The following is a 25,756-nucleotide window of genomic DNA, read 5'->3' as shown; positions in this document are numbered from 1 at the left end:
TCCATTGTATATCTCTAAAGAGTCTGACTTATTTTTTCATTGAGTGTTTTTCTCAGCCTCCTCTCAGAGTTAACCCTTGGAGAGTCTTCATTGATCTATAGAATGTATCTAGGTCAATCTAGGTCAATTAAGTATAGCTTAGTTGGACAGTCCATCTTCAGGGACAGTTTGGAGTCGATGTGGCAAAGGGATCGTACGGGATTTGAACCCAAAGCGAGAATCATACCCCTAGACCAACGAGCCACGTAAACGGCATCTTTCCGAAAGCAGCCATTTCGGCAAACACTGTTGGATGTTGATCAAGTAGGAATGAAACATCCTGGCCTTTCATTTCTATACAATGTTGTGCCATAATGCATTAAACGTGATACCATAAAATGGTGTGCCTTTCGGCATTCAATAAATTTTGTTATCAAAATAAAATATAAAATATTAATATTTTATTATTAATATTAAATAATAACTTGAATTGATTAAAGTTACCTCGGGGCACAAAGATAGCCAATTTATTGAATAAGTCTCATAAAAGTACTAACTACAAATTTGGAACTCTGATTAACAATTAAATTAATAACTATAACCAAAATTACCATATAGATAGTTAGCTAAGTTGAAGGATATGGAGTTCTTGACAGTGTAGAGGTTGGCAAAATTCACTTATGCAACATTAATAAAAAAGCATTTGTGAAAGGAAAACATTTATTATGAATATAATAAAGTATAAAAACACAAATTACTAACAGTGTAATTACTAAACAAAGATGTGTATATGAGTATACGTGTGTGTGTCTGTGTGTCTGTGTGTCTGCCAAATTAGACAAAGTTACTAGATTGGATGCAACGAAAGACTGTGCAGAGCATAACAGACTAACATTACTTTCCCAATAACTTGTACCCAAAATATCACAACACCACAAATCAAACTTATAAACATCACACAGAATCGAATAAACAGTCTTGCTTAGCCTAGTATAATTATTAAGCCCAGTTGTGTTACCCGTCCGTGGAAAGGGGAAAAAGGAAGTTGCTGTGCAGTTCGCAGTTTTGTGTCGTCTTGCAAGTCTGTGGCTCTTGCCTTGGTGATTCTGTTGAGCTGTGTAGCTCAGTTGCTGGTTGAAGTTTTCCTGCAGGACATCGCATCGCTGCTAGGAGGGTTGGTAGAGCTTGGAGTATGAGGAGGTTTCCTTGGTGAGATGAGCTGGAAGCTGCACCTTTGTGCTCCTCTCGAAGAGTTGGATGGAAAAAGAGGATGTGAGCTGTGGAAGGATTGTAGGAAGAGGCAGAAGAGACAGAAGAGGGGGAGACCTGGCCTTATATTGGCCCGGTGACCTCACAGGTCATGGGGTCCAGAGTGACCAATGGGAGTTGAAACCTGTGTCCCTGGGGGGGTTTTCACACCTCTGTGTGATGTTGATGGCCCCTGGGAGACTGAGTCCTGGAGGGACATGCGGCTTCAGGCTTTTGGCTGCACATATAGGCAGAGCTTTGGTCTCCCAAAAACCAGGTCCCAACAACAATCACTAAAATAGGTATACAACACCTACTGTCTCCTGCTGACAATGTTAGCAATACTAAACCTCCAATGGCTGTATATTGATATTTCCATTGTATTTCTCTAAAGAGTCTGACTTACTTTGATTGAGATTTTTCTGTCACCCTCTTTTCAGAGCTAACCATTGGGGAGTCTTCATTGATCTATAGAATGAGATTCTAGTCTTAGGTCAATTCTAGTCTTAGGTCATCTAAGCATAGCTTAGTTGGACAGTCCATGTTCAGGGACAGTTTGGAGGCAATGTGGCAAAGGGCTCGTCCGGGATTTGAACCCTGGACCTCGGAAGCGAGAATCATACCCCTAGACCAACGAGCCACGCAAATGAGAACCTTCCGAAAGCAGCCATTTCGGCAAACACTGTTGAATCTTGATCAAGTTGGAATGAAACATCCTGGCCTTTCATTTCTGTACAATCACTAAAATAGGCATACTACTGTCTCCTGCTAACAATGTTAGCAACACTAAACCTCTAATGGCTGTATATTGATATTTCCATTGTATATCTCTAAAGAGTCTGACTTATTTTTCTCAGCATCTAGTGTATGAACCAACTTGTTCTTGAAGGAAATGCAGGAGATAAACCTGCAGCTCCGCCGCAAGTAGCGGACACACAGCGCAGGTGAAAACAGACAACCGACACACAGCTGATCTGCGGTGCGACGACAGACAGTGAGTCCAGAGAGTTGGGGGATCGACAGTGAAGACTGCGAGATCGACCAGTAGATCGCGATCGACGGGTTGGCGACCACTGCCCTAGATCCTCTGTTTTATTTGGAGACACACCAACTTGCACACAAATATATCAGTCATGTCCACGCATTGTTCCTGGGAAGTGTCAGAACAGACACCCTCAAAATGTTAAAGAAAGTAATATAATAAATATTCCTGGTCTGCTGCTTTCTTCAGATCCATGGCAACATTTAATGGGTTCTTTCTTGGACCATGTCCCATCTGTCCATTAAGTTTCGCAGGAATCTGTCCAGTAGGTTTTGTGTAATTAAACAAACCAACCACCAAACAAAATTAATTTGATCTTGTTGCTTCAGAAAAAACTGAGCAGATCTTTTCTCTTTGCCATTAAAGGTCACACAAAAGAAAGATTATTCAGTGTTTTTTTAATTTGAGGTAATGTTTCAGGTACATGCTGCCACACATAAATAGCAAACAATTAAAGCAGGTGGTTTCAATTTTGTGGCTCTGTTGGCTCAGGCAGGTGAAGTGAGGATTATTTTGGACTTTCTGACTGCAGCCTCAATCTGTGAAACTGAAGTTTGAATCCCATTGTTCTTGTGAATTGGGAAAAAGACTTTACAGACAGTAGAGAGGGTGAGCTCAGTGAGGTACAGTACATATCTTGAGGGAAGGGGCCTCAGAACCTGTTCAACCTGTCCCCCAACTAAGTGAAGTGGACAGACCATCAACAACTATGTGTTTCCTCTTAATCCCCTGTTACAGATCGTGTTCTTTATTGTCAATACAATACCTAGCGGCCACACCCAGCTGGTAAAACATTTACCTTTGACCGGGGTCCAGTTACAAATGTGGGCACTGCCATACAAACATAAAAAAAGGCATTTGTGGACAATCAGGTGACCCTATTCAAATGACTGTTGTCGGATGTGCCAGACAGGCAAATAAAACCGAGTGACATTTTCTATCTACCTGTGCTTTTCTACACCAAGGTGAGACTGTTTCTTCGTGTCTTTGGCTTTACCTTAATGGAGTCTCTGTACAATTTTCATAGTATCATTTTGAATATTAATAGTACAGACCAGCTTGTATTATGCCCGGGAGTTATTTTATGTTTGTAAATTGTGCCGAACAAAGCTGTGATTGAGAACATACAGAGGATAAATCGAGTCTGTTCACACCGTATGTTCATCCGTTTTATTGAACTGAAAGACAGAAAAAAGCATTTTCCCATTTTGCTTTAGGTTTAAAATCTAATGTTAGACTTAAAAAGCACTTTAAACGTTTTGAAAACATGTCTGACACCAGTATAAATTGTTAGGTTCAGTAATGCATTTTTGTAGTTATTAGTTACTCCTATTATAGTTCGGTCATTTGTGTTTGATGTACTTGAAAACACACAGTATCTTTGTCCTCTGCTGTTCCTATAGACATGAGCCTATAGTGATAGTCATGGCTGTAAAAGTGTAAGGTGCTTCATCTTACTCATGAAGGCACACATCTTGACACTTTCCTCAAAGAAAAGAACAACTCTTTATTAGATTCTGTGCTTTTATTCTTAGTGCAATAGATTGTGACCAAAGTTTGTTGGAAATCTGGCTTTTGTGCAACAAATGTTGAGGCTTACAGATTTTAGGAGTCAAAATGTGTAATGAAGAGAAATTAGATAAAGGCAGGCAGACGAACAGAAAAGTCCAAAAATAGTCAAAAGAACTGAGCTGAAGCAGGAGGTGAGACTGGGGGAGATTGACGGACACACAGAGGCTGGTGTGATTTGGACAAGCGATATGTTTAATATTACTAAACTTAAATAAACAGACAACCAGCGCTCTGTAGTAGCGGTGACCAGGACTCATCCCCATCAATGATGTTGTCGTTGCTGTTAAAGGCAGATTTAGAAATTGAAATAAAAAGTTATATATATATATTGACTGATTAGTGGGCTCAAAATCAAGCTTTAGTAACAACCTGTGAATACAGAAATGTTCAAATTAAAAATAAAACACAACCTTTTTTCTCTCCAGAGATGAGCCATGTCCCTCTCAAGCTGCCAGATGACTTGTCAGCGGCAAATTGCCTTCGGCTGCTTACTGTTGGTGTGTTTCGTGGTCGTTTTTTTTACATACTACAAGCCAGAAATCGAGTTCCCGGATTGTAGTGATTATCTGAAGAGAGGCAATCATTCTTGTGTGTGCCCTGTGGAAGCACAGACCCAGGGCTCAAACCCAAACCCACCTACCGATGGTCCCCAGCAGATCCAGGACGTGGAGGTGGACGCTGAGCCTGATACTCTTCTCTTGATTTGGATGTGGCCATTTGGCCACAAATTCGATCTCAGCTGCGATATGTTCAAATATAAAGGATGCCGCTTGACCGATGACAAGTCTCTTTACCACAAAGCCCATGGGGTTTTCATCCACCACAGGGACATTCATGGAAATCTGGAAAACTTGCCGAGTGAGCCACGTCCCTGGTTTCAGAAATGGGTTTGGTGGAACATGGAGTCACCTACACACTGTGCAAAATTACCCAGACTTGATAACTTGTTCAACTTGACATTCTGTTATCGCTCAGATTCACATATCCCAGCGCCTTATGGGCATTTTCTGCCACAAACATCTGAGGTGGAGAGTTTCCAGCTGCCAACCAAGGACAAGTTGGTCTGTTGGATCGTGAGCAACTGGAATGCGGCCTTCAAAAGAGTTCAGTACTACAACGAACTGAAAGAACACATCCAGATAGAAACTTATGGGAGGGCTTTTGGCAAAAATGTAGATGATCAAAACTATGACAGCATTGTATCTAGTTGTAAATTCTACCTCTCCTTTGAAAACTCTCAGCACAAAGATTATATCACAGAGAAGTTATTCAAACCTATGAGACTGGGAGCTGTACCCGTAGTTCTTGGCACTTCAAGAGAAAACTACGAGAATCATATCCCAGGCGACTCTTTCATTCATGTCAATGACTTTTCCTCTCCAAAGGAGCTGGCAGAGAGGCTCCTTCACCTAGGCCAGGATACGACTGAATACATGAGATACTTTGACTGGAAAAAGAGGTATAAAGTTGAAGATACACAGTTCGGCAGAGAACATGCCTGCAAAGCTTGTCGTTACTTACAAGAAAACAGAGGATACCATGCTAGTCATAATCTTACCAAGTGGTTCTGGGATCAATAGCACTAAATATAAGAGCATTGATCAAATTATCTTTTAGTTTGGTTCACTGATGAGAATGGGCTCAAGGGAACTTCTTTGGTGAAGGAATCATAATATTAACTGGATTCTAACCATGACCCAGTATTTCTTATGAAGGTTTTCACCCCTGTCAGTTTGTTTCATAGAAGGGTGAGGTCTGGGCCATGGAAGAACTCATTCACTTCTGGGGCGATTTTAATTAAGTGGGCGGATCAAGTAAAAAAAAAGTTCACCTTCTCTCACATTGCAAGACAGAGTGTCTTTACAAATCTTTTGTGTATATCTTCAGAAATTGTGAATCTTTAAGAAATGTGAGCCGGGTACAATTGGATGCAGATATGGTTGTATACTATCTAAGTTTGAACCAATGTCAAACAGCTCCATGTTGTTGTGGTGGAATCTGAATTAAGATAGCTTGTGAAATACAAACTGATAAATATACTTTGTTGAATGTGTCTTTATGTGTATCTTTCACAACGAGGTAACATCCTCACATCCTTCATGACACTTTGCCATTATAATCTTGATTACGGTGGTTCTACATTTTTTTTCATTCTGACTGTTTCCCTCAATAGTTTTTCAACCAGTTTGGAATGCAGTCTAAACACGACCGTAATTGTCTGGCAGAAATACGTGTTAAGTGCTCTTTTTTAAAAACAGCATTAAACTTCAACTTCCTAAGACGTACACTTTCAGAGTTGTGCAGTATGATATTTCAGATACATGTACAACCATTTGAATACAGATAGATTTTGAGATATTGAGCCCAGTGAGTCTTTGCTAGTACAGTAGTGAAACCTCTGGTGCTATCTAGTGGCCATTTTAATATGCCCCAGTAGGAAAGATCCATTCACAAACAGTATAACAAAAATAATGATGACTGAATGTCATCTAGCGACCTCATTTTGAGGATCCTGGTGTTGTGGGGGCTTACTGGGACAAAGACAGGGAAATAAGAAGTAGTAGTGGTAGTAATAATAGTTGGCTAGTAGTAGAATAGCTCCTCCAATTGTTTCATAAAGCACCTTTAGAAGCGCAACATATATTGCTTATACTAGAGACTCTGGTCCCATCTAGTGGCCTTTTTTGACACATCACAGTATAGGAAAAGTATTAATATAGTAAAAATAAATACTATAAATGAAAAATACAGATTGTTTCCAAGTATAAATTTTAGCCTCAGGGTTAAATTCAACCAGAAACTGCCTCAGGTTGTATTCATTCCTACATTTAATTTAATTCTATTTGTTTTGAAAAGGATCTATATTTTTTAACAACATGTTTGTCTAAGTGGATGACTCTCTACTATATTTGGCATAAGTAAAAACTACTTGTTAAGGAAATAAAATACAGGTCAAATTACCTTGAACAGTTTCTGCAAGTTTTTTCCTTCTGTCCTTTGTGGAGTCTCAAACAAATTAACTTTCATTCAGGTATTAAATGGAGCTACGCCTGCGAGCTAGTTCAGGCAGGCAACTCGGGCTGCGCTGCTCCAATCATGTGATCTACATCATGTGACAAACCTCACTCTCCACAACCATCTATAATACACACCCACCTTATCAGGTGGTCTATTTAAGCAGAGAGAAATATCCCATCATCCCCTTTGCTCGGACTGCTTCTGCAGTATTGCTACCAGTTGTTCCAGCCCCTCCACCACCCCAGCATCCACCTGTAGGGGTTACAAGTATTTGCACATCACTCCCATCATTCCTGTGTAAACATATGGGGGAGGGACTAAGTTGGAGCCTAGACGCCAAACACTAAACCTGATCTAATTCTGCAATAAATGTGGGTTGTCTGACTGAACTCTTGTTATTTCATTTCCACCATTCATATGTGATCGTTGTCCTTCGACGATGCAGGGAAGTACCAGCTTGTCGAGCATCAAAGGACATTTTAGACTCTGCGTTTACAGCATTTTCAGATAAATAAATAAAACTTTTTAAGAAACCTGTTTTTCTACTTCAAGGTGAGATTGTTGCTCTCTTCCTCTTATTCAATGGATTCTAGTGGTGGTTACAGAAGAATCTGTAAATTGTGCTGAACAAATGGTTAGTTAGTTAGTTCATTTCCTTATAGATTTAAAATCAATTTTGAGATGTTTACAAGAATTTCCCTTTTTACCTTTGAAGCTTGTTTGGTAACACAATTGTATTACATTTTCAAATATTAAATCCTGCAAGAAAGCTCCTGCTCCATATATTTTATACAGTTGCTTTTCTATTCTATGCTGTTATTTTTTCAAATCAATCTAACCAATCATTCCTCTGTTCTAATCCTTTTATATGTACACTACCGTTCAAAAGTTTGGGGTCACTTAGAAATTTCCTTATTTTTCAAAGAAAAGCACTGTTTTTTTCAATGAAGATAACATTAAATTAATCAGAAATACACTCTATACATTGTTAATGTGGCAAATGACTATTCTAGGTGGAAACGTCTGGTTTTTAATGAAATATCTACATAGGTGTATAGAGGCCCATTTCCAGCAACTATCACTCAAGTGTTCTAATGGTACATTGTGTTTGCTAATCGCCTTAGAAGACTAATGGATGATTAGAAAACCCTTGAAAACCCTTGTGCAATTATGTTAGCACAGCTGAAAACTGTTTTGCTGGTGAGAGAAGCTATAAAACTGGCCTTCCTTTGAGCGAGTTGAGTATCTGGAGCATCACATTTGTGGGTTCGATTATACTCTCAAAATGGCCAGAAAAAGAGAACTTTCATGTGAAACTCGCCAGTCTATTCTTGTTCTTAGAAATGAAGGCTATTCCATGCGAGAAATTGCGAAGAAACTGAAAATTTCCTACAACGGTGTGTACTACTCCCTTCAGAGAACAGCACAAACGGGCTCTAACCAGAGTAGAAAGAGAAGTGGGAGGCCCCGGTGCACAACTCAGCAAGAAGACAAGTATATTAGAGTCTCTAGTTTGAGAAATAGACGCCTCACAGGTCCTCAACTGGCAGCTTCTTTAAATAGTACCTGCAAAACGCCAGTGTCAACGTCTACAGTGAAGAGGCGACTCTGGGATGCTGGCCTTCTAGGCAGAGTGGCAAAGAAAAAGCCATATCTGAGACTGGCCAATAAAAAGAAAAGATTGATATGGGCAAAAGAACACAGACATTGGACAGAGGAAGATTGGAAAAAAGTGTTATGGACAGACGAATCCAAGTTTGAGGTGTTTGGATCACACAGAAGAACATTTGTGAGACGCAGAACAGGTGAAAAGATGCTGGAAGAGTGCCTGACGCCATCTGTCAAGCATGGTGGAGGTAATGTGATGGGCTGGGGCTGCTTTGGTGCTGGTAAAGTGGGAGATTTGTACAAGGTAAAAGGGATTTTAAATAAGGAAGGCTATCACTCCATTTTGCAACACCATGCCATACCCTGTGGACAGCGCTTGATTGGAGCCAATTTCCTCCTACAACAGGACAATGACCCAAAGCACACCTCCAAATTATGCAAGAACTATTTAGGGAAGAAGCAGGCAGCTGGTATGCTGTCTGTAATGGAGTGGCCAGCGCAGTCACCAGATCTCAACCCCATTGAGCTGTTGTGGGAGCAGCTTGACCGTATGGTACGCAAGAAGTGCCCATCAAGCCAATCCAACTTGTGGGAGGTGCTTCAGGAAGCGTGGGGTGAAATTTCTACAGATTACCTCAACAAATTAACAGCTAGAATGCCAAAGGTCTGCTATTCTGTAATTGCTGCAAATGGAGCATTCTTTGACGAAAGCAAAGTTTGAAGAACAAAATTAATATTTCAAATAAAAATCATTATTTCTAACCTTGTCAATGTCTTGACTATATTTTCTATTCATTTTGCAACTCATTTGATAAATAAAAGTGTGAGTTTTCATGGAAAACACGAAATTGTCTGGGTGACCCCAAACTTTTGAACGGTAGTGTATGTATGGTGGGCAACACTTTCAAAAAATGCACATGCATTTTACATTTAATTCATGTGCAGAACATTTAGGTCAAATTAGGTTTTGTGCACTTTATTGAGAAGTGTGTAAATGGAATTTCAGTGAATGATTGCAGAAACACAGGGTAGCACTTTCCCAAAAAATGTAATACAAGTGTACTTAAAAACTAGAATATCTCAGGATGAATACTTCCCCAACAGTCTCCCAATGACACCACATTTAAATTCCCTAGATCAGTGGTCACCAGCCTTTTCGAGCCCAAGATCACTTTTTAATTCCAAACTTAAGCCGAGATCTACCATTACATTACATTTCATTTAGGTGACACTTTTATCCAAAGCGACTTACAATAAGTGCATTCAACCATGAGGAGCAAACCCAGAACAACAAGAATCAAGAAAGTACAATTTCTTCAAAAAAAAGCCAAACTACAAAGTGCTATAAGTAAGTGCCATTTAAGTGCTACTAAATTGTTAGTTTAAACTTTTATTCAATGTATAGTCGGAAGAGGTGTGTTTTTAGTTTGCGGCGGAAGATGTGTAGACTTTCTGTCCTGATGTCAATGTGGAGCTCATTCCACCATTTAGGAGCCAGGACAGCAAACAGTCGTGATTTTGTTGATATCTTCCAAAAAACCCACTTAGGAGGGTCATACTTATTATTTTTTGCAATTTCTGTTAAAGGCTGAATGTACACGAAATAAATATACACAAAGAAAGGCAGTTGTGAAAATTGTTCTATTCAATGCACAATATTCAAATTAATATCAATTCATATTTACAATGCAAAATATGTAGCTTCTCAGTTCCACAACATGTTCTGCAGAGGAGCTGCTACTGCAGCACAATGTTTTTAAATATAGGCTTTGATTTGAATATGGCCACAAATATGATTATTTCCTTGTATGAAAGAAGTCCCTTGTACTCAAATAAATACCGGTACTACACAGTATGAAGCCGTGCATCTTCCAATCACAATCACTAAAATAGGTATACTATACCTACTGTCTCCTGCTGACAATGTTAGCAACACTAACCCTCTAATGGCTAAATATTGATATTTCCATTGTATATCGCTAAAGAGTCTGACTTATTTTCATTGAATGTTTTTCTCAGCCTCCTCACAGGTTAACCCTTGGGGAGTCTACATTGATCTTTAGAGTTCAGCCCAATTCTAGTCCTAGGTCAGTTAATTAGAACTTAGTTGGACAGTCTATTTTCAGGGAAAGTTTCTTGTCATTGCTGAAGTGGGCTCGTCCGGGATTTGAACCCGGGACCTCTCGCACCCTAAGCGAGAATCATACCCCTAGACCAACGAGCCACGCAAATGAGAACCATCCGAAAGCAGCCAATTCGGCAATGTTGGTCAAGTTGGAATGAAACATCCTGGCCTTTCTTTTCTGTACAATCACTAAAATAGGTATACTACTGTCTCCTGCTGACAATGTTAGCAACACTAAACCTCTAATGGCTGTATATTGATATTTCCATTGTATATCTCTAAAGAGTCTGACTTATTTTGAGTGAGATTTTTCTGTCACCCTCTTTTCAGAGCTGGCCATTGGGGAGTCTTCATTGATCTATAGAATGTAGCCCAATTCTAGTCCTAAGTCAATTAAGTCTAGGTTAGTTGGACAGTCCATCTTCAGGGAAAGTTTGGAGTCGATGTGGCAAAGGGCTCGTCCGGGATTTGAACCCGGGACCTGTCGCACCCAAAGCGAGAATCATACCCCTAGACCAACGAGCCACACAGATGAGAACCTTCCGAAAGCAGCCATTTCGGCAAACACTGTTGGATGTTGATCAAGTTGGAATGAAACATCCTGGCCTTTCATTTCTGTACAATCACTAAAATAGGTATACTATACCTACTGTCTCCTGCTGACAATGTTAGCAACACTAACCCTCTAACGGCTGTATATTGATATTTCCATTGTATATCTCTAAAGAGTCTGACTTATTTTGATTGAGATTTTTCTGTCACCCTCTTTTCAAAGCTGGCCATTGGGGAGTCTTCATTGATCTATAGAATGTAGCCCAATTCTAGTCCTAAGTCAATTACGTATAGTTTAGTTGGACAGTCCATCTTCAGGGAGAGTTTGGAGTCGATGTTGCAAAGGGCTCGTCCGGGATTTGAACCCGGGACCTCTCGCACCCTAAGCGAGAATCATACCCCTAGACCAACGAGCCACGTAAACGACATCTTTCCGAAAGCAGCCATTTCGGCAAACACTGTTGGATGTTGATCAAGTAGGAATGAAACATCCTGGCCTTTCATTTCTGTACAATCACTAAAATAGGTATACTATACCTACTGTCTCCTGCTGACAATGTTAGCAACACTAAAGCTCTAATGGCTGTATATTGATATTTCCATTGTATATCGCTAAAGAGTCTGACTTATTTTCATTGAATGTTTTTCTCAGCCTCCTCACAGGTTAACCCTTGGGGAGTCTACATTGATCTTTAGAGTTCAGCCCAATTCTAGTCCTAGGTCAGTTAATTAGAACTTAGTTGGACAGTCTATTTTCAGGGAAAGTTTCTTGTCATTGCTGAAGTGGGCTCGTCCGGGATTTGAACCCGGGACCTCTCGCACCCGAAGCGAGAATCATACCCCTAGACCAACGAGCCACGCAAATGAGAAGCATCCGAAAGCAGCCATTTCGGCAAACACTGTTGGATGTTGATCAAGTTGGAATGAAACATCCTGGCCTTTCTTTTCTGTACAATCACTATAATAGGTATACTACTGTCTCCTGCTGACAATGTTAGCAACACTAAACCTCTAATGGCTGTATATTGATATTTCCATTGTATATCTCTAAAGAGTCTGACTTATTTTGATTGAGATTTTTCTGTCACCCTCTTTTCAGAGCTGGCCATTGGGGAGTCTTCATTGATCTATAGAATGTAGCCCAATTCTAGTCCTAAGTCAATTACGTATAGTTTAGTTGGACAGTCCATCTTCAGGGAGAGTTTGGAGTCGATGTTGCAAAGGGCTCGTCCGGGATTTGAACCCGGGACCTCTCGCACCCTAAGCGAGAATCATACCCCTAGACCAACGAGCCACGCAAATGAGAACCATCCGAAAGCAGCCAATTCGGCAATGTTGGTCAAGTTGGAATGAAACATCCTGGCCTTTCTTTTCTGTACAATCACTAAAATAGGCATAATACGGTCTCCTGCTGACAATGTTAGCAACACTAACCCTCTAATGGCTGTATATTGATATTTCCATTGTATATCTCTAAAGAGTCTGACTTATTTTGATTGAGATTTTTCTGTCACCCTCTTTTCAAAGCTGGCCATTGGGGAGTCTTCATTGATCTATAGAATGTAGCCCAATTCTAGTCCTAAGTCAATTACGTATAGTTTAGTTGGACAGTCCATCTTCAGGGAGACTTTGGAGTCGATGTTGCAAAGGGCTCGTCTGGGATTTGAACCCGGGACCTCTCGCACCCTAAGCGAGAATCATACCCCTAGACCAACGAGCCACGTAAACGACATCTTTCCGAAAGCAGCCATTTCGGCAAACACTGTTGGAAGTTGATCAAGTAGGAATGAAACATCCTGGCCTTTCATTTCTGTACAATCACTAAAATAGGTATACTATACCTACTGTCTCCTGCTGACAATGTTAGCAACACTAAAGCTCTAATGGCTGTATATTGATATTTCCATTGTATATCGCTAAAGAGTCTGACTTATTTTCATTGAATGTTTTTCTCAGCCTCCTCACAGGTTAACCCTTGGGGAGTCTACGTTGATCTTTTGAGTTCAGCCCAATTCTAGTCCTAGGTCAATTAATTAGAACTTAGTTGGACAGTCTATTTTCAGGGAAAGTTTCTTGTCATTGCTGAAGTGGGCTCGTCCGGGATTTGAACCCGGGACCTCTCGCACCCTAAGCGAGAATCATACCCCTAGACCAACGAGCCACGCAAATGACATCCATCCGAAAGCAGCCAATTCGGCAAACACTGTTGGATGTTGATCAAGTTGGAATGAAACATCCTGGCCTTTCTTTTCTGTACAATCACTAAAATAGGCATACTACTGTCTCCTGCTGACAATGTTAGCAACACTAACCCTCTAATGGCTGTATATTGATATTTCCATTGTATCTCTCTAAAGAGTCTGACTTTTTTTGATTGATATTTTTCTGTCACCCTCTTTTCAGAGCTAGCCATTGCGGAGTCTTCATTGATCTATAGAATGTAGCCCAATTCTAGTCCTAGATCAATTACGTATAGTTTAGTTGGACAGTCCATCTTCAGGGAGAGTTTGGAGTCGATGTTGCAAAGGGCTCGTCCGGGATTTGAACCTGGGACCTCTCGCACCCGAAGCGAGAATCATACCCCTAGACCAACGAGCCACGTAAACGGCATCTTTCCGAAAGCAGCCATTTCGGCAAACACTGTTGGATGTTGATGAAGTAGGAATGAACCATCCTGGCCTTTCATTTATGTACAATCACTAAAATAGGTATACTATACCTACTGTCTCCTGCTGACAATGTTAGCAACACTAAAGCTCTAATGGCTGTATATTGATATTTCCATTGTATATCGCTAAAGGGTCTGACTTATTTTCATTGAGGGTTTTTCTCAGCCTCCTCACAGGTTAACCCTTGGGGAGTCTACATTGATCTTTAGAGTTTAGCCCAATTCTAGTCCTAGGTCAATTAATTAGAACTTAGTTGGACAGTCTATTTTCAGGGAAAGTTTTTTGTCATTGCTGAAGTGGGCTCATCCGGGATTCGAACCCTGGACCTCTCGCACCCAAAGCGAGAATCATACCCCTAGACCAACGAGCCACACAGATGAGAACCTTCCGAAAGCAGCCATTTCGGCAAACACTGTTGGATGTTGATCAAGTAGGAATGAAACATCCTGGCCTTTCATTTATGTACAATCACTAAAATAGGTATACTATACCTACTGTCTCCTGCTGACAATGTTAGAAACACTAAAGCTCTAATGGCTGTATATTGATATTTCCATTGTATATCGCTAAAGAGTCTGACTTATTTTCATTGAGTGTTTTTCTCAGCCTCCTCACAGGTTAACCCTTGTGGAGTCTACATTGATCTTTAGAGTTTAGCCCAATTCTAGTCCTAGGTCAATTAATTAGAACTTAGTTGGACAGTCTATTTTCAGGGAAAGTTTGTTGTCATTGCTGAAGTGGGCTCATCCGGGATTTGAACCCGGGACCTCTCGCACCCAAAGCGAGAATCATACCCCTAGACCAACGAGCCACGTAAACGGCATCTTTCCGAAAGCAGCCATTTCGGCAAACACTGTTGGATGTTGATCAAGTAGGAATGAAACATCCTGGCCTTTCATTTATGTACAATCACTGAAATAGGTATACTATACCTACTGTCTCCTGCTGACAATGTTAGCAACACTAAAGCTCTAATGGCTGTATATTGATATTTCCATTGTATATCGCTAAAGAGTCTGACTTATTTTCATTGAGTGTTTTTCTCAGCCTCCTCACAGGTTAACCCTTGGGGAGTCTACATTGATCTTTAGAGTTTAGCCCAATTCTAGTCCTAGGTCAATTAATTAGAACTTAGTTGGACAGTCTATTTTCAGGGAAAGTTTGTTGTCATTGCTGAAGTGGGCTCGTCCGGGATTTGAACCCGGGACCTCTCGCACCCTAAGCGAGAATCATACCCCTAGACCAACGAGCCACGCAAATGAGAACCATCCGAAAGCAGCCAATTCGGCAAACACTGTTGGATGTTGATCAAGTTGGAATGAAACATCCTGGCCTTTCTTTTCTGTACAATCACTAAAATAGGCATACTACTGTCTCCTGCTGACAATGTTAGCAACACTAACCCTCTAATGGCTGTATATTGATATTTCCATTGTATATCTCTAAAGAGTCTGACTTATTTTGATTGAGATTTTTCTGTCACCCTCTTTTCAGAGCTGGCCATTGGGGAGTCTTCATTGATCTATAGAATGTAGCCCAATTCTAGTCCTAGATCAATTACGTATAGTTTAGTTGGGCAGTCCATCTTCAGGGAGAGTTTGGAGTCGATGTTGCAAAGGGCTCGTCTGGGATTTGAACCCGGGACCTCTCGCACCCGAAGCGAGAATCATACCCCTAGACCAACGAGCCACGTAAATGGCATCTTTCCGAAAGCAGCCATTTCGGCAATCACTGTTGGATGTTGATCAAGTAGGAATGAAACATCCTGGCCTTTCATTTATGTACAATCACTAAAATAGGTATACTATACCTACTGTCTCCTGCTGACAATGTTAGCAACACTAAAGCTCTAATGGCTGTATATTGATATTTCCATTGTATATCGCTAAAGGGTCTGACTTATTTTCATTGAAAAACGACATCTTTCCGAAAGTAGCCATTTCGGCAAACACTGTTGGATGTTGATCAAGTAGGAATGAAACATCCTGGCCTTTCATTCCTGTACAATCACTAAAATAGCTATATTATACCTACTGTCTAATGGCTGTATATTGATATTTCCATTGTATATCGCTAAAGAGTTTGACTTATTTTCATTGAGTGTTTTTCTCAGCCTCCTCACAGGTTAACCCTTGTGGAGTCTACATTGATCTTTAGAGTTTAGCCCAATTCTAGTCCTAGGTCAATTAATTAGAACTTAGTTGGACAGTCTATTTTCAGGGAAAGTTTGTTGTCATTGCTGAAGTGGGCTCGTCCGGGATTTGAACCCGGGACCTCTCGCACCCTAAGCGAGAATCATACCCCTAGACCAACGAGCCACGCAAATGAGAACCATCCGAAAGCAGCCAATTCGGCAAACACTGTTGGATGTTGATCAAGTTGGAATGAAACATCCTGGCCTTTCTTTTCTGTACAATCACTAAAATAGGCATACTACTGTCTCCTGCTGACAATGTTAGCAACACTAACCCTCTAATGGCTGTATATTGATATTTCCATTGTATATCTCTAAAGAGTCTGACTTATTTTGATTGAGATTTTTCTGTCACCCTCTTTTCAGAGCTGGCCATTGGGGAGTCTTCATTGATCTATAGAATGTAGCCCAATTCTAGTCCTAGATCAATTACGTATAGTTTAGTTGGGCAGTCCATCTTCAGGGAGAGTTTGGAGTCGATGTTGCAAAGGGCTCGTCCGGGATTTGAACCCGGGACCTCTCGCACCCGAAGCGAGAATCATACCCCTAGACCAACGAGCCACGTAAATGGCATCTTTCCGAAAGCAGCCATTTCGGCAAACACTGTTGGATGTTGATCAAGTAGGAATGAAACATCCTGGCCTTTCATTTATGTACAATCACTAAAATAGGTATACTATACCTACTGTCTCCTGCTGACAATGTTAGCAACACTAAAGCTCTAATGGCTGTATATTGATATTTCCATTGTATATCGTTAAAGGGTCTGACTTATTTTCATTGAGGGTTTTTCTCAGCCTCCTCACAGGTTAACCCTTGGGGAGTCTACATTGATCTTTAGAGTTTAGCCCAATTCTAGTCCTAAGTCAATTAATTAGAACTTAGTTGGACAGTCTATTTTCAGGGAAAGTGTTTTGTCATTGCTGAAGTGGGCTCATCCAGGATTTGAACCCTGAACCACTCGCACCCAAAGCGAGAATCATACCCCTAGACCAACGAGCCACGCAAATGAGAACCATTCGAAAGCAGCCAATTCGGCAAACACTGTTGGATGTTGATCAAGTTGGAATGAAACATCCTGGCCTTTCTTTTCTGTACAATCACTAAAATAGGCATACTACTGTCTCCTGCTGACAATGTTAGCAACACTAACCCTCTAATGGCTGTATATTGATATTTCCATTGTATATCTCTAAAGAGTCTGACTTATTTTGATTGAGATTTTTCTGTCACCCTCTTTTCAGAGCTGGCCATTGGGGAGTCTTCATTGATCTATAGAATGTAGCCCAATTCTAGTCCTAGATCAATTAAGACTAGGTTAGTTGGACAGTCCATCTTCAGGGAGAGTTTGGAGTCGATGTGGCAAAGGGCTCGTCCGGGATTTGAACCCGGGACCTCTCGCACCCAAAGCGAGAATCATACCCCTAGACCAACGAGCCACGTAAACGACATCTTTCCGAAAGTAGCCATTTCGGCAAACACTGTTGGATGTTGATCAAGTAGGAATGAAACATCCTGGCCTTTCATTCCTGTACAATCACTAAAATAGGTATATTATACCTACTGTCTAATGGCTGTATATTGATATTTCCATTGAATATCGCTAAAGAGTCTGACTTATTTTCATTGAGTGTTTTTCTCAGCCTCCTCACAGGTTAATCCTTGGGGAGTCTACATTGATCTTTAGAGTTCAGCCCAATTAATTAGAACTTAGTTGGACAGTCTATTTTCAGGGAAAGTTTGTTGTCATTGCTGAAATGGGCTCATCCGGGATTTGAACCCGGGACCTCTCGCACCCAAAGCGAGAATCATACCCCTAGACCAACGAGCCACATAAACGGCATCTTTCCGAAAGCAGCCATTTCGGCAAACACTGTTGGATGTTGATCAAGTAGGAATGAAACATCCTGGCCTTTCATTCCTGTACAATCACTAAAATAGGTATACTATACCTACTGTCTCCTGCTAACAATGTTAGCAACACTAAAGCTCTAATGGCTGTATATTGATATTTCCATTGTATATCGCTAAAGAGTCTGACTTATTTTCATTGAATGTTTTTCTCAGCCTCTTCACAGGTTAACCCTTGGGGAGTCTACATTGATCTTTAGAGTTTAGCCCAATTCTAGTCCTAGGTCAATTAATTAGAACTTAGTTGGACAGTCTATTTTCAGGGAAAGTTTGTTGTCATTGCTGAAGTGGGCTCGTCCGGGATTTGAACCCGGGACCTCTCGCACCCTAAGCGAGAATCATACCCCTAGACCAACGAGCCACGCAAATGAGAAGCATCCGAAAGCAGCCAATTCGGCAAACACTGTTGGATGTTGATCAAGTTGGAATGAAACATCCTGGCCTTTCTTTTCTGTACAATCACTAAAATAGGCATACTACTGTCTCCTGCTGACAATGTTAGCAACACTAACCCTCTAATGGCTGTATATTGATATTTCCATTGTATATCTCTAAAGAGTCTGACTTATTTTGATTGAGATTTTTCTGTCACCCTCTTTTCAGAGCTGGCCATTGGGGAGTCTTCATTGATCTATAGAATGTAGCCCAATTCTAGTCCTAGATCAATTAAGACTAGGTTAGTTGGACAGTCCATCTTCAGGGAGAGTTTGGAGTCGATGTGGCAAAGGGCTCGTCCGGGATTTGAACCCGGGACCTCTCGCACCCAAAGCGAGAATCATACCCCTAGACCAACGAGCCACGTAAACGACATCTTTCCGAAAGTAGCCATTTCGGCAAACACTGTTGGATGTTGATCAAGTAGGAATGAAACATCCTGGCCTTTCATTCCTGTACAATCACTAAAATAGGTATATTATACCTACTGTCTAATGGCTGTATATTGATATTTCCATTGTATATCGCTAAAGAGTCTGACTTATTTTCATTGAATGTTTTTCTCAGCCTCTTCACAGGTTAACCCTTGGGGAGTCTACATTGATCTTTAGAGTTCAGCCCAATTCTAGTCCTAGGTCAATTAATTAGAACTTAGTTGGACAGTCTATTTTCAGGGAAAGTTTGTTGTCATTGCTGAAGTGGGCTCGTCCGGGATTTGAACCCGGGACCTCTCGCACCCTAAGCGAGAATCATACCCCTAGACCAACGAGCCACTCAAATGAGAAGCATCCGAAAGCAGCCAATTCGGCAAACACTGTTGGATGTTGATCAAGTTGGAATGAAACATCCTGGCCTTTCTTTTCTGTACAATCACTAAAATAGGCATACTACTGTCTCCTGCTGACAATGTTAGCAACAATAACCCTCTAATGGCTGTATATTGATATTTCCATTGTATATCTCTAAAGAGTCTGACTTATTTTGATTGAGATTTTTCTGTCACCCTCTTTTCAGAGCTGGCCATTGGGGAGTCTTCATTGATCTATAGAATGTAGCCCAATTCTAGTCCTAGATCAATTAAGACTAGGTTAGTTGGACAGTCCATCTTCAGGGAGAGTTTGGAGTCGATGTGGCAAAGGGCTCGTCTGGGATTTGAACCCGGGACCTCTCGCACCCAAAGCGAGAATCATACCCCTAGACCAACGAGCCACGTAAACGACATCTTTCCGAAAGCAGCCATTTCGGCAAACACTGTTGGATGTTGATCAAGTAGGAATGAAACATCCTGGCCTTTCATTCCTGTACAATCACTAAAATAGGTATACTATACCTACTGTCTCCTGCTAACAATGTTAGCAACACTAAAGCTCTAATGGCTGTATATTGATATTTCCATTGTATATCGCTAAAGAGTCTGACTTATTTTCATTGAATGTTTTTCTCAGCCTCTTCACAGGTTAACCCTTGGGGAGTCTACATTGATCTTTAGAGTTTAGCCCAATTCTAGTCCTAGGTCAATTAATTAGAACTTAGTTGGACAGTCTATTTTCAGGGAAAGTTTGTTGTCATTGCTGAAGTGGGCTCGTCCGGGATTTGAACCCGGGACCTCTCGCACCCTAAGCGAGAATCATACCCCTAGACCAACGAGCCACTCAAATGAGAACCATCCGAAAGCAGCCAATTCGGCAATGTTGGTCAAGTTGGAATGAAACATCCTGGCCTTTCTTTTCTGTACAATCACTAAAATAGGCATACTACTGTCTCCTGCTGACAATGTTAGCAACACTAACCCTCTAATGGCTGTATATTGATATTTCCATTGTATATCTCTAAAGAGTCTGACTTATTTTGATTGACATTTTTCTGTCACCCTCTTTTCAGAGGTGGCCATTGGGGAGTCTTCATTGATCTATAGAATGTAGCCCAATTCTAGTCCTAGGTCAATTAAGACTAGGTTAGTTGGACAGTCCATCTTCAGGGAGAGTTTGGAGTCGATGTGGCAAAGGGCTCGTCCGGGATTTGAACCCGGGACCTCTCGCACCCAAAGCGAGAATCATACCCCTAGACCAACGAGCCACGTAAACGACATCTTTCCGAAAGTAGCCATTTCGGCAAACACTGTTGGATGTTGATCAAGTAGGAATGAAACATCCTGGCCTTTCATTCCTGTACAATCACTAAAATAGCTATATTATACCTACTGTCTAATGGCTGTATATTGATATTTCCATTGTATATCGCTAAAGAGTCTGACTTATTTTCATTGAATGTTTTTCTCAGCCTCTTCACAGGTTAACCCTTGGGGAGTCTACATTGATCTTTAGAGTTCAGCCCAATTCTAGTCCTAGGTCAATTAATTAGAACTTAGTTGGACAGTCTATTTTCAGGGAAAGTTTGTTGTCATTGCTGAAGTGGGCTCGTCCGGGATTTGAACCCGGGACCTCTCGCACCCTAAGCGAGAATCATACCCCTAGACCAACGAGCCACTCAAATGAGAACCATCCGAAAGCAGCCAATTCGGCAATGTTGGTCAAGTTGGAATGAAACATCCTGGCCTTTCTTTTCTGTACAATCACTAAAATAGGCATACTACTGTCTCCTGCTGACAATGTTAGCAACACTAAACCTCTAATGGCTGTATATTGATATTTCCATTGTATATCTCTAAAGAGTCTGACTTATTTTGATTGACATTTTTCTGTCACCCTCTTTTCAGAGGTGGCCATTGGGGAGTCTTCATTGATCTATAGAATGTAGCCCAATTCTAGTCCTAGGTCAATTAAGACTAGGTTAGTTGGACAGTCCATCTTCAGGGAGAGTTTGGAGTCGATGTGGCAAAGGGCTCGTCCGGGATTTGAACCCGGGACCTCTCGCACCCAAAGCGAGAATCATACCCCTAGACCAACGAGCCACGTAAACGGCATCTTTCTGAAAGCAGCCATTTCGGCAATCACTGTTGGATGTTGATCAAGTAGGAATGAAACATCCTGGCCTTTCATTTATGTACAATCACTAAAATAGGTATACTATACCTACTGTCTCCTGCTGACAATGTTAGCAACACTAAAGCTCTAATGGCTGTATATTGATATTTCCATTGTATATCGCTAAAGGGTCTGACTTATTTTCATTGAAAAACGACATCTTTCCGAAAGTAGCCATTTCGGCAAACACTGTTGGATGTTGATCAAGTAGGAATGAAACATCCTGGCCTTTCATTCCTGTACAATCACTAAAATAGCTATATTATACCTACTGTCTAATGGCTGTATATTGATATTTCCATTGTATATCGCTAAAGAGTCTGACTTATTTTCATTGAGTGTTTTTCTCAGCCTCCTCACAGGTTAACCCTTGTGGAGTCTACATTGATCTTTAGAGTTTAGCCCAATTCTAGTCCTAGGTCAATTAATTAGTACTTAGTTGGACAGTCTATTTTCAGGGAAAGTTTGTTGTCATTGCTGAAGTGGGCTCGTCCGGGATTTGAACCCGGGACCTCTCGCACCCTAAGCGAGAATCATACTCCTAGACCAACGAGCCACGCAAATGAGAACCATCCGAAAGCAGCCAATTCGGCAAACACTGTTGGATGTTGATCAAGTTGGAATGAAACATCCTGGCCTTTCTTTTCTGTACAATCACTAAAATAGGCATACTACTGTCTCCTGCTGACAATGTTAGCAACACTAACCCTCTAATGGCTGTATATTGATATTTCCATTGTATATCTCTAAAGAGTCTGACTTATTTTGATTGAGATTTTTCTGTCACCCTCTTTTCAGAGCTGGCCATTGGGGAGTCTTCATTGATCTATAGAATGTAGCCCAATTCTAGTCCTAGATCAATTACGTATAGTTTAGTTGGACAGTCCATCTTCAGGGAGAGTTTGGAGTCGATGTTGCAAAGGGCTCGTCCGGGATTTGAACCCGGGACCTCTCGCACCCGAAGCGAGAATCATACCCCTAGACCAACGAGCCACGTAAACGGCATCTTTCCGAAAGCAGCCATTTCGGCAAACACTGTTGGATGTTGATCAAGTAGGAATGAAACATCCTGGCCTTTCATTTATGTACAATCACTAAAATAGGTATACTATACCTACTGTCTCCTGCTGACAATGTTAGCAACACTAAAGCTCTAATGGCTGTATATTGATATTTCCATTGTATATCGCTAAAGGGTCTGACTTATTTTCATTGAGGGTTTTTCTCAGCCTCCTCACAGGTTAACCCTTGGGGAGTCTACATTGATCTTTAGAGTTTAGCCCAATTCTAGTCCTAAGTCAATTAATTAGAACTTAGTTGGACAGTCTATTTTCAGGGAAAGTGTTTTGTCATTGCTGAAGTGGGCTCGTCCGGGATTTGAACCCGGGACCTCTCGCACCCTAAGCGAGAATCATACCCCTAGACCAACGAGCCACGCAAATGAGAACCATCCGAAAGCAGCCAATTCGGCAAACACTGTTGGATGTTGATCAAGTTGGAATGAAACATCCTGGCCTTTCTTTTCTGTACAATCACTAAAATAGGCATACTACTGTCTCCTGCTGACAATGTTAGCAACACTAACCCTCTAATGGCTGTATATTGATATTTCCATTGTATATCTCTAAAGAGTCTGACTTATTTTGATTGAGATTTTTCTGTCACCCTCTTTTCAGAGCTGGCCATTGGGGAGTCTTCATTGATCTATAGAATGTAGCCCAATTCTAGTCCTAGATCAATTAAGACTAGGTTAGTTGGACAGTCCATCTTCAGGGAGAGTTTGGAGTCGATGTGGCAAAGGGCTCGTCCGGGATTTGAACCCGGGACCTCTCGCACCCAAAGCGAGAATCATACCCCTAGACCAACGAGCCACGTAAACGACATCTTTCCGAAAGTAGCCATTTCGGCAAACACTGTTGGATGTTGATCAAGTAGGAATGAAACATCCTGGCCTTTCATTCCTGTACAATCACTAAAATAGCTATATTATACCTACTGTCTAATGGCTGTATATTGATATTTCCATTGTATATCGCTAAAGAGTCTGACTTATTTTCATTGAATGTTTTTCTCAGCCTCTTCACAGGTTAACCCTTGGGGAGTCTACATTGATCTTTAGAGTTCAGCCCAATTCTAGTCCTAGGTCAATTAATTAGAACTTAGTTGGACAGTCTATTTTCAGGGAAAGTTTGTTGTCATTGCTGAAGTGGGCTCGTCCGGGATTTGAACCCGGGACCTCTCGCACCCTAAGCGAGAATCATACCCCTAGACCAACGAGCCACTCAAATGAGAACCATCCGAAAGCAGCCAATTCGGCAATGTTGGTCAAGTTGGAATGAAACATCCTGGCCTTTCTTTTCTGTACAATCACTAAAATAGGCATACTACTGTCTCCTGCTGACAATGTTAGCAACACTAACCCTCTAATGGCTGTATATTGATATTTCCATTGTATATCTCTAAAGAGTCTGACTTATTTTGATTGAGATTTTTCTGTCACCCTCTTTTCAGAGCTGGCCATTGGGGAGTCTTCATTGATCTATAGAATGTAGCCCAATTCTAGTCCTAGATCAATTAAGACTAGGTTAGTTGGACAGTCCATCTTCAGGGAGAGTTTGGAGTCGATGTGGCAAAGGGCTCGTCCGGGATTTGAACCCGGGACCTCTCGCACCCAAAGCGAGAATCATACCCCTAGACCAACGAGCCACGTAAACGACATCTTTCCGAAAGCAGCCATTTCGGCAAACACTGTTGGATGTTGATCAAGTAGGAATGAAACATCCTGGCCTTTCATTCCTGTACAATCACTAAAATAGGTATACTATACCTACTGTCTCCTGCTGACAATGTTAGCAACACTAAACCTCTAATGGCTGTATATTGATATTTCCATTGTATATCGCTAAAGAGACTGACTTATTTTCATTGAGTGTTTTTCTCAGCCTCCTCACAGGTTAACCCTTGGGGAGTCTACATTGATCTTTAGAGTTTAGCCCAATTCTAGTCCTAGGTCAATTAATTAGAACTTAGTTGGACAGTCTATTTTCAGGGAAAGTTTGTTGTCATTGCTGAAGTGGGCTCGTCCGGGATTTGAACCCGGGACCTCTCGCACCCTAAGCGAGAATCATACCCCTAGACCAACGAGCCACGCAAATGAGAACCATCCGAAAGCAGCCAATTCGGCAAACACTGTTGGATGTTGATCAAGTTGGAATGAAACATCCTGGCCTTTCTTTTCTGTACAATCACTAAAATAGGCATACTACTGTCTCCTGCTGACAATGTTAGCAACACTAACCCTCTAATGGCTGTATATTGATATTTCCATTGTATATCTCTAAAGAGTCTGACTTATTTTGATTGAGATTTTTCTGTCACCCTCTTTTCAGAGCTGGCCATTGGGGAGTCTTCATTGATCTATAGAATGTAGCCCAATTCTAGTCCTAGATCAATTAAGACTAGGTTAGTTGGACAGTCCATCTTCAGGGAGAGTTTGGAGTCGATGTGGCAAAGGGCTCGTCCGGGATTTGAACCCGGGACCTCTCGCACCCAAAGCGAGAATCATACCCCTAGACCAACGAGCCACGTAAACGACGTCTTTCCGAAAGCAGCCATTTCGGCAAACACTGTTGGATGTTGATCAAGTAGGAATGAAACATCCTGGCCTTTCATTCCTGTACAATCACTAAAATAGGTATACTATACCTACTGTCTCCTGCTAACAATGTTAGCAACACTAAAGCTCTAATGGCTGTATATTGATATTTCCATTGTATATCACTAAAGAGTCTGACTTATTTTCATTGAATGTTTTTCTCAGCCTCTTCACAGGTTAACCCTTGGGGAGTCTACATTGATCTTTAGAGTTCAGCCCAATTCTAGTCCTAGGTCAATTAATTAGAACTTAGTTGGACAGTCTATTTTCAGGGAAAGTTTGTTGTCATTGCTGAAGTGGGCTCGTCCGGGATTTGAACCCGGGACCTCTCGCACCCTAAGCGAGAATCATACCCCTAGACCAACGAGCTACTCGAATGAGAACCATCCGAAAGCAGCCAATTCGGCAATGTTGGTCAAGTTGGAATGAAACATCCTGGCCTTTCTTTTCTGTACAATCACTAAAATAGGCATACTACTGTCTCCTGCTGACAATGTTAGCAACACTAAACCTCTAATGGCTGTATATTGATATTTCCATTGTATATCTCTAAAGAGTCTGACTTATTTTGATTGACATTTTTCTGTCACCCTCTTTTCAGAGCTGGCCATTGGGGAGTCTTCATTGATCTATAGAATGTAGCCCAATTCTAGTCCTAGGTCAATTAAGACTAGGTTAGTTGGACAGTCCATCTTCAGGGAGAGTTTGGAGTCGATGTGGCAAAGGGCTCGTCCGGGATTTGAACCCGGGACCTCTCGCACCCA

General features: G+C 41.2%; 1 protein-coding gene and 35 non-coding genes across 36 annotated transcripts in view; 1 reads left to right on the top strand and 35 right to left on the bottom strand.

Annotated features, from left to right (window-relative positions):
* The first annotated feature begins 3,614 nt into the window (after nt 1-3,614).
* LOC117757654 (alpha-(1,3)-fucosyltransferase 9-like) lies at nt 3,615-5,642 on the top strand. The gene is made up of 2 exons (XM_034578991.1): nt 3,615-3,713; nt 4,267-5,642. The coding sequence occupies exon 2, from the start codon at nt 4,276-4,278 to the stop codon at nt 5,419-5,421; it is 1,146 nt and encodes a 381-aa protein (XP_034434882.1). The 5' UTR covers nt 3,615-3,713; nt 4,267-4,275; the 3' UTR covers nt 5,422-5,642.
* Nucleotides 5,643-10,619: 4,977 nt separating this feature from the next.
* Nucleotides 10,620-10,691, bottom strand: trnap-agg. Its single transcript has one exon. It is a non-coding gene; the product is annotated as a tRNA-Pro (tRNA).
* A 354-nt stretch (nt 10,692-11,045) lies between these two features.
* trnap-ugg lies at nt 11,046-11,117 on the bottom strand. Its single transcript has one exon. It is a non-coding gene; the product is annotated as a tRNA-Pro (tRNA).
* A 371-nt stretch (nt 11,118-11,488) lies between these two features.
* On the bottom strand, nt 11,489-11,560 carry trnap-agg. The gene has a single exon. It is a non-coding gene; the product is annotated as a tRNA-Pro (tRNA).
* Nucleotides 11,561-11,929: 369 nt separating this feature from the next.
* Nucleotides 11,930-12,001, bottom strand: trnap-cgg. Its single transcript has one exon. It is a non-coding gene; the product is annotated as a tRNA-Pro (tRNA).
* Nucleotides 12,002-12,366: 365 nt separating this feature from the next.
* trnap-agg lies at nt 12,367-12,438 on the bottom strand. Its single transcript has one exon. It is a non-coding gene; the product is annotated as a tRNA-Pro (tRNA).
* Nucleotides 12,439-12,792: 354 nt separating this feature from the next.
* trnap-agg lies at nt 12,793-12,864 on the bottom strand. The gene has a single exon. It is a non-coding gene; the product is annotated as a tRNA-Pro (tRNA).
* A 369-nt stretch (nt 12,865-13,233) lies between these two features.
* Nucleotides 13,234-13,305, bottom strand: trnap-agg. The gene has a single exon. It is a non-coding gene; the product is annotated as a tRNA-Pro (tRNA).
* A 365-nt stretch (nt 13,306-13,670) lies between these two features.
* Nucleotides 13,671-13,742, bottom strand: trnap-cgg. Its single transcript has one exon. It is a non-coding gene; the product is annotated as a tRNA-Pro (tRNA).
* Nucleotides 13,743-14,111: 369 nt separating this feature from the next.
* Nucleotides 14,112-14,183, bottom strand: trnap-ugg. Its single transcript has one exon. It is a non-coding gene; the product is annotated as a tRNA-Pro (tRNA).
* A 369-nt stretch (nt 14,184-14,552) lies between these two features.
* Nucleotides 14,553-14,624, bottom strand: trnap-ugg. The gene has a single exon. It is a non-coding gene; the product is annotated as a tRNA-Pro (tRNA).
* Nucleotides 14,625-14,993: 369 nt separating this feature from the next.
* On the bottom strand, nt 14,994-15,065 carry trnap-agg. The gene has a single exon. It is a non-coding gene; the product is annotated as a tRNA-Pro (tRNA).
* Nucleotides 15,066-15,430: 365 nt separating this feature from the next.
* Nucleotides 15,431-15,502, bottom strand: trnap-cgg. Its single transcript has one exon. It is a non-coding gene; the product is annotated as a tRNA-Pro (tRNA).
* A 557-nt stretch (nt 15,503-16,059) lies between these two features.
* On the bottom strand, nt 16,060-16,131 carry trnap-agg. Its single transcript has one exon. It is a non-coding gene; the product is annotated as a tRNA-Pro (tRNA).
* A 365-nt stretch (nt 16,132-16,496) lies between these two features.
* Nucleotides 16,497-16,568, bottom strand: trnap-cgg. Its single transcript has one exon. It is a non-coding gene; the product is annotated as a tRNA-Pro (tRNA).
* A 369-nt stretch (nt 16,569-16,937) lies between these two features.
* Nucleotides 16,938-17,009, bottom strand: trnap-ugg. The gene has a single exon. It is a non-coding gene; the product is annotated as a tRNA-Pro (tRNA).
* A 365-nt stretch (nt 17,010-17,374) lies between these two features.
* trnap-ugg lies at nt 17,375-17,446 on the bottom strand. The gene has a single exon. It is a non-coding gene; the product is annotated as a tRNA-Pro (tRNA).
* A 320-nt stretch (nt 17,447-17,766) lies between these two features.
* trnap-ugg lies at nt 17,767-17,838 on the bottom strand. The gene has a single exon. It is a non-coding gene; the product is annotated as a tRNA-Pro (tRNA).
* A 369-nt stretch (nt 17,839-18,207) lies between these two features.
* trnap-agg lies at nt 18,208-18,279 on the bottom strand. Its single transcript has one exon. It is a non-coding gene; the product is annotated as a tRNA-Pro (tRNA).
* A 365-nt stretch (nt 18,280-18,644) lies between these two features.
* trnap-ugg lies at nt 18,645-18,716 on the bottom strand. The gene has a single exon. It is a non-coding gene; the product is annotated as a tRNA-Pro (tRNA).
* Nucleotides 18,717-19,053: 337 nt separating this feature from the next.
* Nucleotides 19,054-19,125, bottom strand: trnap-agg. The gene has a single exon. It is a non-coding gene; the product is annotated as a tRNA-Pro (tRNA).
* A 365-nt stretch (nt 19,126-19,490) lies between these two features.
* Nucleotides 19,491-19,562, bottom strand: trnap-ugg. The gene has a single exon. It is a non-coding gene; the product is annotated as a tRNA-Pro (tRNA).
* A 369-nt stretch (nt 19,563-19,931) lies between these two features.
* On the bottom strand, nt 19,932-20,003 carry trnap-agg. Its single transcript has one exon. It is a non-coding gene; the product is annotated as a tRNA-Pro (tRNA).
* A 354-nt stretch (nt 20,004-20,357) lies between these two features.
* Nucleotides 20,358-20,429, bottom strand: trnap-ugg. The gene has a single exon. It is a non-coding gene; the product is annotated as a tRNA-Pro (tRNA).
* Nucleotides 20,430-20,766: 337 nt separating this feature from the next.
* Nucleotides 20,767-20,838, bottom strand: trnap-agg. Its single transcript has one exon. It is a non-coding gene; the product is annotated as a tRNA-Pro (tRNA).
* Nucleotides 20,839-21,192: 354 nt separating this feature from the next.
* On the bottom strand, nt 21,193-21,264 carry trnap-ugg. The gene has a single exon. It is a non-coding gene; the product is annotated as a tRNA-Pro (tRNA).
* Nucleotides 21,265-21,821: 557 nt separating this feature from the next.
* On the bottom strand, nt 21,822-21,893 carry trnap-agg. Its single transcript has one exon. It is a non-coding gene; the product is annotated as a tRNA-Pro (tRNA).
* Nucleotides 21,894-22,258: 365 nt separating this feature from the next.
* Nucleotides 22,259-22,330, bottom strand: trnap-cgg. Its single transcript has one exon. It is a non-coding gene; the product is annotated as a tRNA-Pro (tRNA).
* Nucleotides 22,331-22,699: 369 nt separating this feature from the next.
* Nucleotides 22,700-22,771, bottom strand: trnap-agg. Its single transcript has one exon. It is a non-coding gene; the product is annotated as a tRNA-Pro (tRNA).
* A 365-nt stretch (nt 22,772-23,136) lies between these two features.
* Nucleotides 23,137-23,208, bottom strand: trnap-ugg. Its single transcript has one exon. It is a non-coding gene; the product is annotated as a tRNA-Pro (tRNA).
* Nucleotides 23,209-23,545: 337 nt separating this feature from the next.
* trnap-agg lies at nt 23,546-23,617 on the bottom strand. The gene has a single exon. It is a non-coding gene; the product is annotated as a tRNA-Pro (tRNA).
* Nucleotides 23,618-23,971: 354 nt separating this feature from the next.
* Nucleotides 23,972-24,043, bottom strand: trnap-ugg. Its single transcript has one exon. It is a non-coding gene; the product is annotated as a tRNA-Pro (tRNA).
* A 369-nt stretch (nt 24,044-24,412) lies between these two features.
* trnap-agg lies at nt 24,413-24,484 on the bottom strand. The gene has a single exon. It is a non-coding gene; the product is annotated as a tRNA-Pro (tRNA).
* Nucleotides 24,485-24,849: 365 nt separating this feature from the next.
* Nucleotides 24,850-24,921, bottom strand: trnap-ugg. The gene has a single exon. It is a non-coding gene; the product is annotated as a tRNA-Pro (tRNA).
* A 369-nt stretch (nt 24,922-25,290) lies between these two features.
* Nucleotides 25,291-25,362, bottom strand: trnap-agg. Its single transcript has one exon. It is a non-coding gene; the product is annotated as a tRNA-Pro (tRNA).
* Nucleotides 25,363-25,716: 354 nt separating this feature from the next.
* trnap-ugg overlaps nt 25,717-25,756 on the bottom strand; it is a 72-nt gene continuing 32 nt past the window's right edge. Inside the window, exon 1 of the tRNA in view lies at nt 25,717-25,756. This exon is cut by the window's right edge and continues 32 nt beyond it. This is a non-coding gene — a tRNA (tRNA-Pro).

This window comes from Hippoglossus hippoglossus, chromosome 23 (assembly GCF_009819705.1).
Source record: "Hippoglossus hippoglossus isolate fHipHip1 chromosome 23, fHipHip1.pri, whole genome shotgun sequence".
NCBI lineage: Eukaryota > Metazoa > Chordata > Actinopteri > Pleuronectiformes > Pleuronectidae > Hippoglossus > Hippoglossus hippoglossus.
Note: the sequence above shows the minus strand (reverse complement) of the source record. Positions and strands in the feature narration are given on the sequence as shown.

Coding starts and splice junctions, on each gene's coding strand:
- LOC117757654 (XM_034578991.1), top strand. CDS start 4,276: ATGTCCCTCTCAAGCTGCCAGATGACTTGTCAGCGGCAAATTGCCTTC.